This window comes from Anomalospiza imberbis, chromosome 19 (assembly GCF_031753505.1).
Source record: "Anomalospiza imberbis isolate Cuckoo-Finch-1a 21T00152 chromosome 19, ASM3175350v1, whole genome shotgun sequence".
Lineage (NCBI taxonomy): Eukaryota > Metazoa > Chordata > Aves > Passeriformes > Viduidae > Anomalospiza > Anomalospiza imberbis.
In genome coordinates this window covers 233,487-246,526 of record NC_089699.1, presented here as the reverse complement: position 1 = coordinate 246,526, position 13,040 = coordinate 233,487, and the positions used below count along the sequence as shown (strand labels likewise).

The window sequence follows — 13,040 nt, the reverse complement described above, 5'->3', positions numbered from 1 at the left end:
GCAATCTCGCCTTCTCTTTGTGGTGAGGTCTGTTACTTATGCTTGCAGAGACCATCCATGCTTGCAGCATGATGCTGCCTTCAAGGACAGCTGGGTTCTTCAGCCCAATGAGAGGCTCCTTGCACAACTGAACTTGCAGTGGAAATCCTGCCCAAAATGTTCACTGCTGCTGTCAGTTTTGAAGGCCAGATCTTTCTGATCTCAGCTATCAAGGTCTCAATGAATGCTCTTTGTACTTGGATGCCTTCATAAGTAGCCTTCTCAAAAGAGTGTTTTTCAGTCTTACCTTTGCCTTATGAATTTTAAAGGTCCCCTGCCCTAGCTGGATCAGATCTCTTCCATGTTGGCCACAAAATATCCATCTCTTCTGGCAGTTGAAGTCCACATTGGGCAGCTTCGTTCTCAGGTTATAAACTTGAACCGCTTGATCTGCCTCTTTCACCATGACTGTGGTGTTTATTTCTGTCTCAGCAGTGCTGTGCAGTCTTGCTGGAGAAACTTTTGATCCACCGGCCTGCCAGTTGAATTTTCCAAGACCTAGTTTATGTATTTGGGGTGTGTGTACTATGCAGTATTTCATGTTGGTAGCTTGGGTTTCTCCTTCCATGCGCGTGTTCCTTTGAAGTGCTTATGTTCTTATTCATCTTCCTAACATCAGTCTAACAGCAGACCTGTGGCACTCTGATCTTCTCAGATTGTGTAACGGAAAGAATGCTGCTCCTTCTGGCAGCTGCAAGTTCCCTTCAGCAGCAGCCTCTGCCTGGTCTGACAACACTGCTGTCAGGGAAGAGAACAGCTTCACGAGAATAATGTACATCATCTGCAATGCTCTGTTCTAGGATTTTTTTGCATATGTATGTCTGAGAAACCGAAAGTATTGAGGTGTTATTTGGGGAGGGTTCTGCCTGAAATATTTTCTGTGTTCTAGAGAACAAGTTACTAAAATAGTAAAACAAAGCAGAAATGTCTCTCTGCTGTATCACAGCTGGATTCACCAGGGACTGTTGTTCTGAAGTGGATATTTTTATCATGGAATGTGAGATGCAGCAGCCCCAGTGTGCCACTCCACAGCCGGGCTGCCATGCTGTCACAAACCACGCTCACCACCACAGTGTCTGAGTAACTGTTCACTATCTCTCTGAGTAAAACCCGAGTTACTCAGCTGTATAGTTGCAGACTAAATAGGGCTTTATGAGTTACAGACTGGTCTTCAGATCTCTGAAATAGAAAGCGTTCATTTGAACTTCTGCAACTGTAACCAAGCAGATGGATGAAGCTGTTACATCTTTTTAAAATCTGAGGAGATGGTAATTTAGAATGATACTTATTAATGAGAAGGGTAATAAACAGAACATTGACTTCCTTTTCTCCTTGCCTCAGAGACTTTCTAATCCCTTCTGAAGAGAGCTGTCCTATGATTATGATCTTAGATGGGGCTCTTGAGACTTGCATGCTTAGTTCTCATTGCTGCTGCTGCTGCTGCCATCCTGTGTGACCTTGAGTAAAGTATCTCTTTAGGTGTCAGTTTTTCATCTGTATAAAAAAGAAAAGCCCCAAAAATCAGGAAACCCACAAAAATAAAAACAACCCACCAACTCAAAGTGTTTTTATTTACATCACATCTATATAATTGCACAATGGGACACCATTTACAGTTAGATTTCTAGGTATTGGTGCAGTAAATCTGACTGTATGTTGTAAATACATCTTGGACAGTGTGATTTGAACATTATGATTCAGTAGATTAGTAGCATCTATTTCCCCAGTCAGAGTGGCAGTTTTTTTGGCTGGAAATCAAAGCAGCAAGGAAGAGAAATGCTGGGTGTTGGAGTGTAGCAACTGGCTGTTGGCTCAGTCCTATTGTAGTAATTCTCTGCATATGAGTGAGTGGAGCTTTTTGAGTTACTTGTTTTGAACATCCTTTGATTCTTTTGGTCAACCTGGCAGGCTCCTAAGAGTTCTCAAAATCTGTTCTGATTCACAGATGTTCTTGCAAGAACTCTATGTAGTGAAGAACTGCAGAGTTGTGCCAGAAACATTGTAAGGTGCATTAGAACAACTGCAAACATTAGAACAGCTGACTTGAGGATGCAGTTTTCAGGTGATGGTCAAACTGCCCAGTGTTTGATCGCTACATTCATAGGTGTGTTAGAGAATGCTAAGGGCTTTGACTTTGGGCTCATATGTTTTCATGGACAGAATCCACTAAAGCCTTCTCATCTTTATGCTGCGACAGTCCCTGGACAGTGGGATCATTCTACTAGCCTGCTTTTATTTTTTTCGTGTGAAAATGCTGCTGATTTAAATACTTCAGATTATAAAAAACTCTGGGACAGCATTAGGTCCTACCAGTGACTGGCTAGAGAATTCCCAGGTGAGGTGTAGCTGGCTGCCTTCTATGCTGCACCTTCAGGGAGTGCTGGGATTGGGGTGGTACCTGACAATTCCACACAAAGGAAGATAGACCAAAGGTTCTGTGCATGAGCCAATAGTCTGTTTGGATTGGAGGGAAAAACCTTTTTGGATGGAGGTTTGGAAAGAGGAGACTCCATGCTGGCTGACCCCTAGGAAAGGATAGACATGCAGGGAAAGGAGCCATGGGAAGGATGTTGCGTTCTCTGTACTGCAGGGCTGCTGTCTAGCTCCTTTAAGTTTCTTTCAATTAAGAATTTGAACTGAGACATTTGAACTGATGTTTTGCCAGCAGTAGGAAATAGTTGTGGACGTGGATCCTGAAACTGTGAACTATGGTTATTTGACAACCTGTGAGTAAATAGGCTAGAGGTTTATATTGGGGCACAGTCTGTCTATATGTTTGTTTGTTGAGTGAGTCTGTCTAGCTCTTGGTCTGTATTTCTCACTCTCTTTCTTTCTTTGTGCCTCACACAGGCTCTGCCATGAATTTTCTCTGACCCCTTGGGGCCATTCCCACATAAAGCTTTGATGTGTGTGCCCAGAGCTTGATTGACAAGGAAGTTTCAGTGGCAGCAGCAGGGAAATGAAGAGAAAAGGGCAGGGCTTTGAACTAAAGGGCTTTGAGTTCTGAGTTTCTGTGCTTACTTATCTCCTTCAGAATGTTAATTATTTACCAAGATAATTGGTCAGGAGGCAAAAAAAAAGAGAGGGGAGGTTATTAAAAAATTCCAACACTAACACACTACAAAAACCTCATTTTCCAACTTGCAGCTGGCATGAAAAGGATGTTGTGTGTAAAAGGGCTTGAGTGTATGTGTGTTGGGGGGGGCCTTTTTTTAAGGCACCCATTTCCAAAATAGACGAATGCTGTAGAAACATCAAAGCTCTTTTGAGAGTTTTTTCTGGGATTTCTAAACCATGTCTGGTACTTTGTAATTAAAAAAGTTTATGGAGAGCTGTCTTTGTGACTGGAGCAGGCAACCTTAGGCCCTGTTGATTGAGGAATGAAATGTTAAAAGACCTAATAAATAATTATTTTGCTAAAATGTCAGTTCAAGGATGTGAATTTGCCTGGATGCTTAAGCAGGAGCTGAGTCTTGGAGCAGAGTGATAAATGTCTCCTGTTTCAGCCTAGCATGATGTTGGCTGTGCTGCATGACACAGTCTCCTGTGGCCTCTGGATTAATGTCAAAAAAAAATGTGTAATACCATATGCTCATCTGAAGCTTGTAGGCAGGAAGAGAGGTGAAGCTATTTCATTTTGCCTTCAGTTAATACAATTTTATTAGTCTCCATATTAGGCAGCAGTCCACAGCCTCCTCTGTGAAGATCAGGGTTCTTTTGAGCTCTGGTAATTGCTGTGCTGGATTGGGTCCAAGGACCATCATTCCAGTATCCAGCCTGGGCTGATGGTGGCAACAGAGGCTCAAGAAAACTCCAGAGCAGTCAGACTGCCCTGCACAGTTCCCAGGTACATATGAGTGATACCAGGTGGGGCAGTGACTTGCTTTTATCTGGTTATTTATTTATTGGATCAATGTGACAAGTTTAGTGTTACTGTTTTGCCAGGGAAAATGTAGCCCATTAATTAACATTTGCTGTACAGTTTCTGGCTGTAGTGGTACTTGCTTCTTTTACACCACGATGATTTGGTTTCTTTACCTGTCTCTTAGTACAAGGCTTCCTAAAAGCTTAATAGAATTGTTTCAGCTAGTTATTCTTTATGTGGTATTATACTGGCATATAATGCATGTAATAAATATGATGGTTATTTTTTCAGAGTCCTTTCTGGAACAGCTGGTTGTGCCATATCATATTAATCTTCTGCATATCATACCCTTTTAAAAATCTAAGCCTGAGCTTGCAGTAGTGTCTGTTTTTAGAGTGAAATTTAATAACTTTGGCTCTCTTGCTCTGCTTTTCCCTTGGGAACACTTGGATTCACCACTGGATATGGTGGTGTAGTGCTTTGTAAAGTATCACTGAGTTTTTTTGAAGAGGTGGTGTGACACTGGGGTCACTGTGGGTGACGTAGGTCCCTCCTTTATACCTACAGGTGCATTTGTGATTCCTTAGTTGAACAGGGGGTGTGTGAGGCCAGTTTCACAGTTTCTCTGGTGCCCAGAAAAGGACCAAAAAATACTGAAGTGAACTGCATCTGACATATGGGGAGAGGTAGAGTTGAGGTTGTTCAGCCTGGAAAAAAAGAAGCTCTGTGGGGTCTTGTCAGTGTGTGTAGTAAAAGAGATGGGAAACAGCAAGGAATATGGTCCAGAGTTCTTAGCAGTGCCCTGTAAAAGGACAAGAGGAAATGGACACAAATTACGGGGACTTCCATTGAAATAAAAGGGAAAAAACCCCACAAACCCACTGGATAGAAAAAATGCTTGAATATGGGAATTATTCTGATAAGTAGGAACTAGGAATTCAGGTTGGATTTATAAAAGGAAATGCTTAATCCTGGAAAGGTGGTGAAACTAGATAAATTTCAACTGTAGACGGGGTGTAAATGGAATAAAATTATTTAGATTAGATTTTGGAAGGGCACAGCTGGATTTTTCTTATCTTGGTGTCAGCCACTCAGAAGATTCTTCATCATATTAATGTTATCTGCTCAGCAGTGGAGAATCTGGGTGCAGTACAAGGGCCTGAGATATGGGGACAGAGGAGAAGTTATGGCAGGGCATTCCTGCAGTAAGCACTTGCTGTAGAGGTCTCATCATCACCTGTTTAGTACATCAGATCATAAAATTTTCCTTCATGTCTTACTCTGAATGACCTGTGCTCTGCACAAGTTTAAGTTTTCCTGAATTACAGATTGTTAGTGACCTTGGTTTGAACTCCATGAATTTGTCTGTAGCTGTCTAACTTGCCTCTAGTGTTCACAGTGAACTGTGAAAGCATCTGCAGACAGTGACACCTTCTTTTCCCCTTTTGTTGCAGGCTAAACTTTTCCCAACTGCTGTCATTCATTTTGGATCGGAGGAGTGCAGGGGTGAGTGCATTTCCTTTCTCATTCCGCTGACTGTATAGTTGCTGCAGTAGACTCATTATTGCATCCTTACTGTCAGAGTTCTGTCAAAAGAAACTGCAGTCCTTGAGAATGCTGGTGAATGTCCCCATTCCGGCTAGCAAAAGCTCTTCAGAGCTGGTTTGGTCAGTTAGCTTGTGCACAGATGTAGACATTGTACCTCTCTTATGGGATTTGATAGGTTGGGAAGTAGGCGTTGTCTGCCATGGGATCAAGAATGATGGAAGAATGAGTCCTAGGGAAAAAATCCTGTTGTTCAAAAAGCTAACCAGACAAATATCTATGAAATGCTTTTGCAGAGCTCCTGTGGTAGTGGAGATGGTAGAACAGATCTGAATCTTAGGTTCTTTGGCATCTCTGGTTTATGCATAGAATCCCTGTTTCTCCTGGAGACCAAAGTATGCTGTGGCTTCACAGAAAAGTTCCTAAGATGCAGTGAGCACTGAAAGAAAATGTCAAGGTCTTGGGGTATGAATGATGAAATAGAACACCTCTGGGTCGTGAAAGAAACTTGCAGGGTTTAATAATGTCCTGTGTCATTTGGAGGAAGGTGATGTACGATTACTGTAGTATACAGCAGGTATTTTTGAGCTGAGAGCTATGTGATACTGTGGTGATTGATGTATCTGTGTTACCAAATAAGTGATTTGGTTTCATTTCTAAACAGCTTGTTACCTGAAATCGGACCTGCTGAGCTCTGCAGTTTCTCCTTCTGCAGCTGATTTATTAGTAGCCAGGTATGTTGGAGTTGAGTAGAGTTGCAAATGCCTTAGTATTTCAGGAATGGGAAGCATGAAATGAACCCATCTTACTACAGAGAAAAGTGCTTTGAAGATACTAGGGCTTCCTTCTGTCCAGAAACAGTTGTACTGTCATACTCGACTTCATAGCTTTGTGAGTCCTTTTCAAGTGACTTAAGTAAATACTAGTGCTTCTATCATGGAAAAAGAAGAGCTTTTTCAATCTAACTTTAAAAGTTTAAAGGTGGTGGTGGTACAGGGGACATGAAAAATGAAACTTAATTCTACTTGCTTATTTCCTTTCTCTGATGTTTGTCCAGATCATTAGTTCCTTCTGCTTCATCAACTTTAGCATCAGTGGCTCCATCCCTATCTGAACCAGAAGTGGGAAGTGACAAAGAGACCATTGAGCAGCCAGAAGCAGCCAGCACTCAGGGAGCTCCACAAGTGTTTAGAAAGGCCCCTGGGAAAATACCCAAATGGCTGAAGCTTCCAGGTATCAATGAATCACAGGAGAGCTCTGCTCATTCTGAGCTGCCCCAAAAGGCAGCCTCCTCTCTGGCAAATATGTTGGATATTGATGGTATTGTTGCGGATGTCAGCTTTGCTTGCAGGACGTTTGGTTCACTGCTTGTCGGTTACAAATTTGTTGGTGACTTGAACCTCAGCCTTCACTGGAGAAGTATATGAATGCAGATTCTGAACACTGGGAAGTCTGATGCCTAATCCATATGCTTGTAGCTTCTTTAACTGTGTTCTGAGCTTGGTGTGCTGAGCTCTACACTCTGCCAGTGTAGTTCAAATACTAATAGGCAGGATATTCTACATACCAAGGGACCATGTAATCTGTTAAATCTCTGGAATAACTCTCCTTTTGCCACTGTAGTCTGTTTTAGTACTTTCACTTCTCTTGAATTTTTTTAGTTGGTCTTACTTTTTTTAATCTTCACTGCAAACCAGTAGGGGTTTTCCATAGTTAAAATTGCAACCAATTGTCCATTATAATTTTTTTCTTATTTTATCCTGATCAGAAAACTGTGACCTTGTTTTTAGTCCTAGAACAAATGACTTATATGTGTATTTTAGATGAGAATTTATACAGAATATGAAGTAATTATAAAAGGAATTCCTGAATTAAACAATTGGCAATATTCACTTTTTCATGCAGTGGCAAATATGGGGCGAGGGTGTAGAGGAAGAGAAAGAAAGGAGGTGGGGGGGGCAAAAAAAAAAAAAGAGACATTCAGTCTGCTCCCTTAATGGAAGCAAAACTAGTAATTCTTATATGGAGTGACCTGGCTAATAATGCCAAATGTTAACTTCATGGATGAGAATTTTGGTATCAGTTTCTGCAAGACAGTGCAGGGCTATCAGTTCCAGCAAGCAGAGGGTAAAGTGTGAAGGCTGTGAACAGTGGGTCAGTGTGTTTCCCTGCTGTGGCTGGTCTGGATTAGATTGGTGCTGAGATGCTGATGCAGTGGGAAACAGGATCTTCACTGTTTCCCATTTCCAGTATGTTTGAAGCATTGCACTTGAAATAGTTTTCTTTTCCAAGATTATTTGGATAAAGTACAAAAGATCATCCCGCCTACCTGTGCAGGTTTCCCATTTAACAGTTGTTATGAAAGGTTAATAATATGCTCTAAGCTGTATGTTAATAATGTGAAGGATGAAGTTCCCTGCTCCAAAAGTTGTGATGTGTTCACCATTTCATCTCCCCAAGTGCTCTCTTGTGGTCCTCAATGCTGCCTGAACACAGCAGTGACCAGAACCCTCAGCCACCAGACTGTTTCATTGAGAAATGAGAAAGTGATAATTACATGTTAAGTGTTTTAATGGTGTTATGTTTATTTTGTAGGTGGAAAGAGATGAAGCATCCTGGGCTGCTGGATCACTGAGTTGTCAGCTGTGCCCTCTTCTCCATGAACTTACTGAGAATGTGTAAAAGGTGTTGGTGGCCTTGGAGAGATCTAATCTGTATGAACATTAGTTATAAAAAGAATGACTATTTGAGATACCAGTTGCAGCTGGTGGAGGACTGGAGGGCCTGTTTGTGGTCTTTGTGACTACAGAAGCAAGGTTAGAGGTTAAATTTAAGGTTTCTTGCATGCAAATAATAAGAATAGAGAATTAAGGGGGACATGATTCCTATATACTTTCTGCAAAGGACTTTGTTTCTATCCATATTTTTAAATTCAAATCCTCTCAGTTCCACCTTCAGAGATCACTCGAGTTTAGCCTGTATTCTAGTAGCAAGATACAATCTGGTTCAGCTTTACCTATAATTGTTAAGTGGTGCCTAGAACAAGACTTCTCTCTGCCTCTTAGTGATTAGGGTTTGTGCTAATGATAATTCTGGACATAGATGGCTGGAAAATGAAGAGGAAGCACTTAAGTTCCTTAAACCAGTTCAGATCAGTGAACCTTCCTGTTAAGCACTTGGGCTGCTGCACTCCTATTGTATTCAGTTGCCAGAATCTTGTTAACAAGGAACACAGGTGTCTGTTCATGGAAAGCCTGTTGAGCTTGTTTCTGCCCTAAGCTCTAGTTGTATTTTCACTGTGTATAATTACTATCAGTAATTAGTTACAGCAAGGGAAGAAACATCCATGTGAAGGGTCTCTTCAAATGACAGCTGATTGGTGGCCTCAGTATTCCCAGAGCAGGGTAGGTGTGCTCTGCACTGCAGTTAGTGAACAGGGAAAAGGTCCAGTCCAGATCTTTGTCTCCTGCAGATGTTGTAGGGGGATGAATATTGGTTAGCATTGCCCTTACCCTGGAAATGAACTCTGTTGTGCCACGGCAGTCATGGTGCTGGGTTTTATTTGAAGTCTTCTCTGTGGAGAGCTGGGGTTCCATGGTACAGTAATACCATGTTTTCCATTTTCCTTGTTTCCTCCCTGCACTACATGTGCATCTGTACAATTTGTAAGTGTAATAAAGCAGAGTGGCCACGGGGGCCCTTTTGGTCGGACCCTTTAATAGCTTCTTGCCCTGGCACTTGGTGTGTGTGTCAGTTCACAGGAACCTGTTCTCTTTTCAATTAGCCTGTCATGCCTCATTCCCTTCCTCCCATTTTTTTTCAACAAAGCAAAACGGAGCTTTGTACCATCTGAATAAACTTCAAAGTGGCTAGAAAGGGCACCCTGGGTTCCTGGCACTTGTCATTGCCTCCCTGCCTGGCCAACATTTCCCTTCAGGTCTAATTACTTCCAAATGCTCACAGATGCTTTGAAGAAACTTGGAGGGAGGGGGGAGGCATGAAAGAAAGGTGGAAGAGGAAGAAGGAGACTCAAAGCAGAAGGAGCACAGAACACTTTAGCAAAATTTGATGGATTTCTTATATGACACTTTAGCAAAATTTGATGGATTTCTTATATGACACCTGGACGTGAACAGGGAGCGTGTGCAGCCACTGGCAGTGGGAATGTGAGAGCACTGTGTACAGCTCCTGTACTCAGTCCTCCCTGTGGAAAGCAAACCCTTCTGCCACCTGATAGGCTATAAAAGACATACCACAGCAAACAAAAAAAACCAGTCAAATAATGTTTAAAGTTTATTACTCTTTGGTGAATTAAGTGTGGGCTGAGCCCCTGCTGCATAGCACTGTCGGTATCTTGGTTCAGGCTTATTTGTGTCACACAAATCAGAGGTAGATGGTAGCTAGAGCTGCCTTGCTGAATTTATACAGTTATCCTGAATTTATACAGGATATCCTGTGGGGAAACCAGGAGCTGTTGCTAATGATAGATGGTGAAATACTTGTGCTGGTGTTTTTGGTTTCCAGGATTAAAATACGCAGAAGCAGTGTGGTTGGGAGGAAGCTGCAGTGTGCCTTCAGATGTGCTAGTCCTTAGTTTTTGAAGAGCACAGGTGACATCAGATATTATAATCTGCTTAACTGATTTTCTTAGCTGCTCTAATTATGTCAGTTTTTGTAAAGGGTTAGGACCATAACTATCCCCTGCAAGTACCTGACAGGGATAAACAAGTTTAGGGACACAAGCAGCAGTATCAGCATTCCTGGGGCAGTTTCATGGGTTAAGTGTAAGGGCTTTACATCGCTGACTGTGTTCCTTCAGGCAGTTCTGCCCATGCTTGTCCCTTGTGTAACTCAGCTGTGCATCAAACCCAGTTTAACCACAAGAATGAAAAATTGCTACCTTCAATAGCTAGACAAGAGGTCTTATTCCCCTTCCCTATACAAAAAGTTACTTTTAGCTGCTGCTGCTATTCAATTGCTGCTTTACTGTGGATGTCCACATGAGCAGTTCTCTGTGTGTCAGGGAAGGGAGCTTGAGCCTTTTTAGGGCAGCAACTTTGGGACTGCTGTTTCAGTAGGTGTCAGGGTGGAGGCAGAGACAAGGACCTGAAATCTGGAAAAGGTGAGGAAGCAGGAGTGACTTCTTTAAGGGGGACAGGACACCCCCTCACTTAAAATGGTGGGGTCTTCACTAAGGTACTTGCTACAAGGATTCCTGCCCTGCTGAAGAACAGTACCTGCAGTTATCTGATGGACTGGTTTTGTTTCAGTATCACTTCTGCTAGAGTAGCTGAACTCATCCCTGTGGTTTTAGGGCATTCAAAGGTAGAATCACTTGCCTTTTTTTTTTTTTTTTTTTTTTTGCTATTGCCTTTTTTTTTACCAGTGGTTATGGGGCTGAAGGCTGAACTAGGTCAGTTCCTTCATTGCATGTGTTGTACAGCTGAACAGTTGTCTCAGCTGAGAAGCTGCAGTGCTGGAGACTGCTTAAGCTGGTACTGTCACCAGAATGTGTACTGAAACTGCAGTTTTTGTGAGGTTTCCAAGTGACTGCTGTCCTGAGGGATGACCCCGATAGGTCCTAGCTCAAAGTGCACAGTGGCCCACTGAGCCTCTGCCTGTCACAGCTGTTCCTGAGAAAAGGACTGCTTGCTCTGGCTGATCCTGCAGCGAGCCAGCGGCTGGAGCGGGCAGGCCCTCCGTGCAGCCAGCCGTGCATTTCCCAGCAAAGCCACTTGGGTTGTGTGGGTCCTGCCCACATGTGTAAGGTTTCTTATTTCACAGTGGCCCCCCCGCTGCCAGAGGGGCCAGGCTGTCCCGTGATGTGGGATTCTCACACATGCTGTTTGTTATTTTGTCCTTTTTTTGTTTCGTCCTACAAAGATTTAGGGAAGAGGGTGGGTGAGGGGGAAGCTCTGCAAGTCTTTGAAGCAACTTGACTTTTGATGATGAATTGCAGCAAAGAGCCTACACAAGGAAGGGAGATTTGTTTTGAACTTACTGATGTTTCTTTGTGAGAACAAATTTATAGCAGAGGGGGAGCAGCCTCTGAGGAGAATATTGAATGGTTAAAAGGTTTCAAGCATTCTTTGATGTCACAGCCCGAGAAATACTGGAAGGTAGTGAGGGACAGACACTGTTTATTTATAAAATAAAGATCAGTTACCTGCTTTTGGCAAGAGCCTGTGACTAAGCTCCTGTTAATGACCTATTCATTAGGAAGGCTTGGAGCTGCACCTGGAGTTGCTGTTACAGCTGCTGGCTTGAGGCTGAAGGCTGGATGGTATTTGCAGCCATTACATCTTTGCATGCATCTCTGAAGCAGCACCTCTTTCTCACATTAGCTGAGAAAGCAACAGCTTCTAACCACGTTGTGAAATACAGGCCTCTGTTACAGGAGTAAGGCAGCAAGATGGAAACCAGTTATGCATTCAGCTGAACAAAATAAGCCTGCAGCACCCTCTTCTCAAAAATACTATCTGACAGTGTCGTTGCTTTGGGCTGTGTTGTGCTTGGTAAATGAGAGAAGAGACAGAAGCAAAATGTCAGAGGAAGAAAAAGTTGAGACTGTTGGTCCCAGGGTGTCTCTGAGGCTGAGAGACACATCAGGTCAGGACTGATGACAGGTGACATGTGCTTCAAGGAAGCCTCTAGAAATCCAGAAGCTGCAAGAAAAGAGCAGCAAGCAAGTCAGGACAGAGGTTGGGTTCTCAAAACAGCTCCCAAAAGGATGAGGATTAGGCTGTTCAGCCCATATCCTCATTCTGCTCCCATACAGCTCAGGCCCACAATTACATACCAGCTGTGGCAATACTTTCTCCAGGTGTTCAGTATCCACTTTCTTCAGGTCCTCTGCCTGAGCCTGCCGAGCTGCCCGTGCCGCTGCTTCTGCAGCCCAAGTGAAAGAAAGGGAAGGGCAGTGAGAGGGGTCTGGGAGCTGTCACCTGGGGCGTCTCGCCCGGGGCGCCGGGCTGGTGTCCTGGGCGGAGGGAGGCGGCCCAGCGCCCCGGATGAGTCTGGCAAGCTGAGTCAGGACTCCGGCTGTGCGGGAGGCAGCAGAGCCGGAGCCAGGGCGGCAGCGGCCGAAGGGTGGCCGGGTGCTCGGGGAGAAGCCGGGAGCCCGTCGCTCTCAGGCCGAGGTGCGCGCTCACCTCGGACGAAGACCTTCAGCAGCTCGGCCATCAGCAGCTGCGCGTCGGCGTTAACTGCAACGACAAGGCGGTTAGGAGAGGCGGGGGCTCGGCCCGAACCGCCCGCCGCCGCCCGCGGCCGCGCCGGTACCTCGGGTCCTCCCGTCCCGGAAATGGAGGCGGAGAAGCCGATCCACGGTGTCCTGTGCGGAGAGAGGAACGGATGAGGGGGGCCGCGGCCGCGCCCGCCGCTCGGGGCCGCGGCCCGCGCCCGGAGCCGCCGCACCTTCCTGAAGCCGCCAGCGCGGCCGTCCCGCTCCGCCATGTCCCGCGCGCGGCCGGGCCCGCCTCCCGGAGGCGCGCCCGGCGGGGGCGCGCGCGGGCAGGGAGCGGTTCCGGGGGAGCGCGCGCGGGCAGGGAGCGGTTCCGGGGGAGCGCGCGCGGGCAGGGAGCGGTTCCGG

At 44.7% G+C, this 13,040-nt stretch overlaps 2 protein-coding genes across 5 annotated transcripts in view; one reads left to right on the top strand and one right to left on the bottom strand.

The window, feature by feature from the left end:
• Positions 1–6,857, top strand: part of ASPSCR1 (ASPSCR1 tether for SLC2A4, UBX domain containing) — a 33,478-nt gene extending 26,621 nt beyond the window's left edge. Inside the window, 4 exon segments of the mRNA XM_068209827.1 lie at positions 5,359–5,410; positions 6,114–6,183; positions 6,507–6,784; positions 6,787–6,857. Of these exon segments, the coding sequence (XP_068065928.1) occupies positions 5,359–5,410; positions 6,114–6,183; positions 6,507–6,784; positions 6,787–6,842 (456 nt within the window). The 3' untranslated portion in view covers positions 6,843–6,857.
• CENPX (centromere protein X) lies at positions 1,911–12,950 on the bottom strand. Of its 4 annotated transcripts, none has more exons than XM_068209823.1 (5): positions 12,866–12,950; positions 12,731–12,782; positions 12,601–12,654; positions 12,249–12,337; positions 1,911–4,706 (listed from the first exon to the last, which is right to left on the bottom strand). In XM_068209823.1, exons 1-5 carry the CDS (start codon positions 12,902–12,904, stop codon positions 4,488–4,490), a joined length of 453 nt encoding a protein of 150 aa, XP_068065924.1. In that variant the 5' UTR covers positions 12,905–12,950; the 3' UTR covers positions 1,911–4,487. The 4 variants fall into 4 exon arrangements, with proteins under 4 accessions (XP_068065924.1, XP_068065925.1, XP_068065926.1 ...); XM_068209824.1 differs by having other exon boundaries at positions 12,249–12,334; XM_068209825.1 differs by lacking the exon at positions 1,911–4,706 and adding an exon at positions 10,127–12,114.
• Between the last annotated feature and the right edge of the window lie 90 nt (positions 12,951–13,040).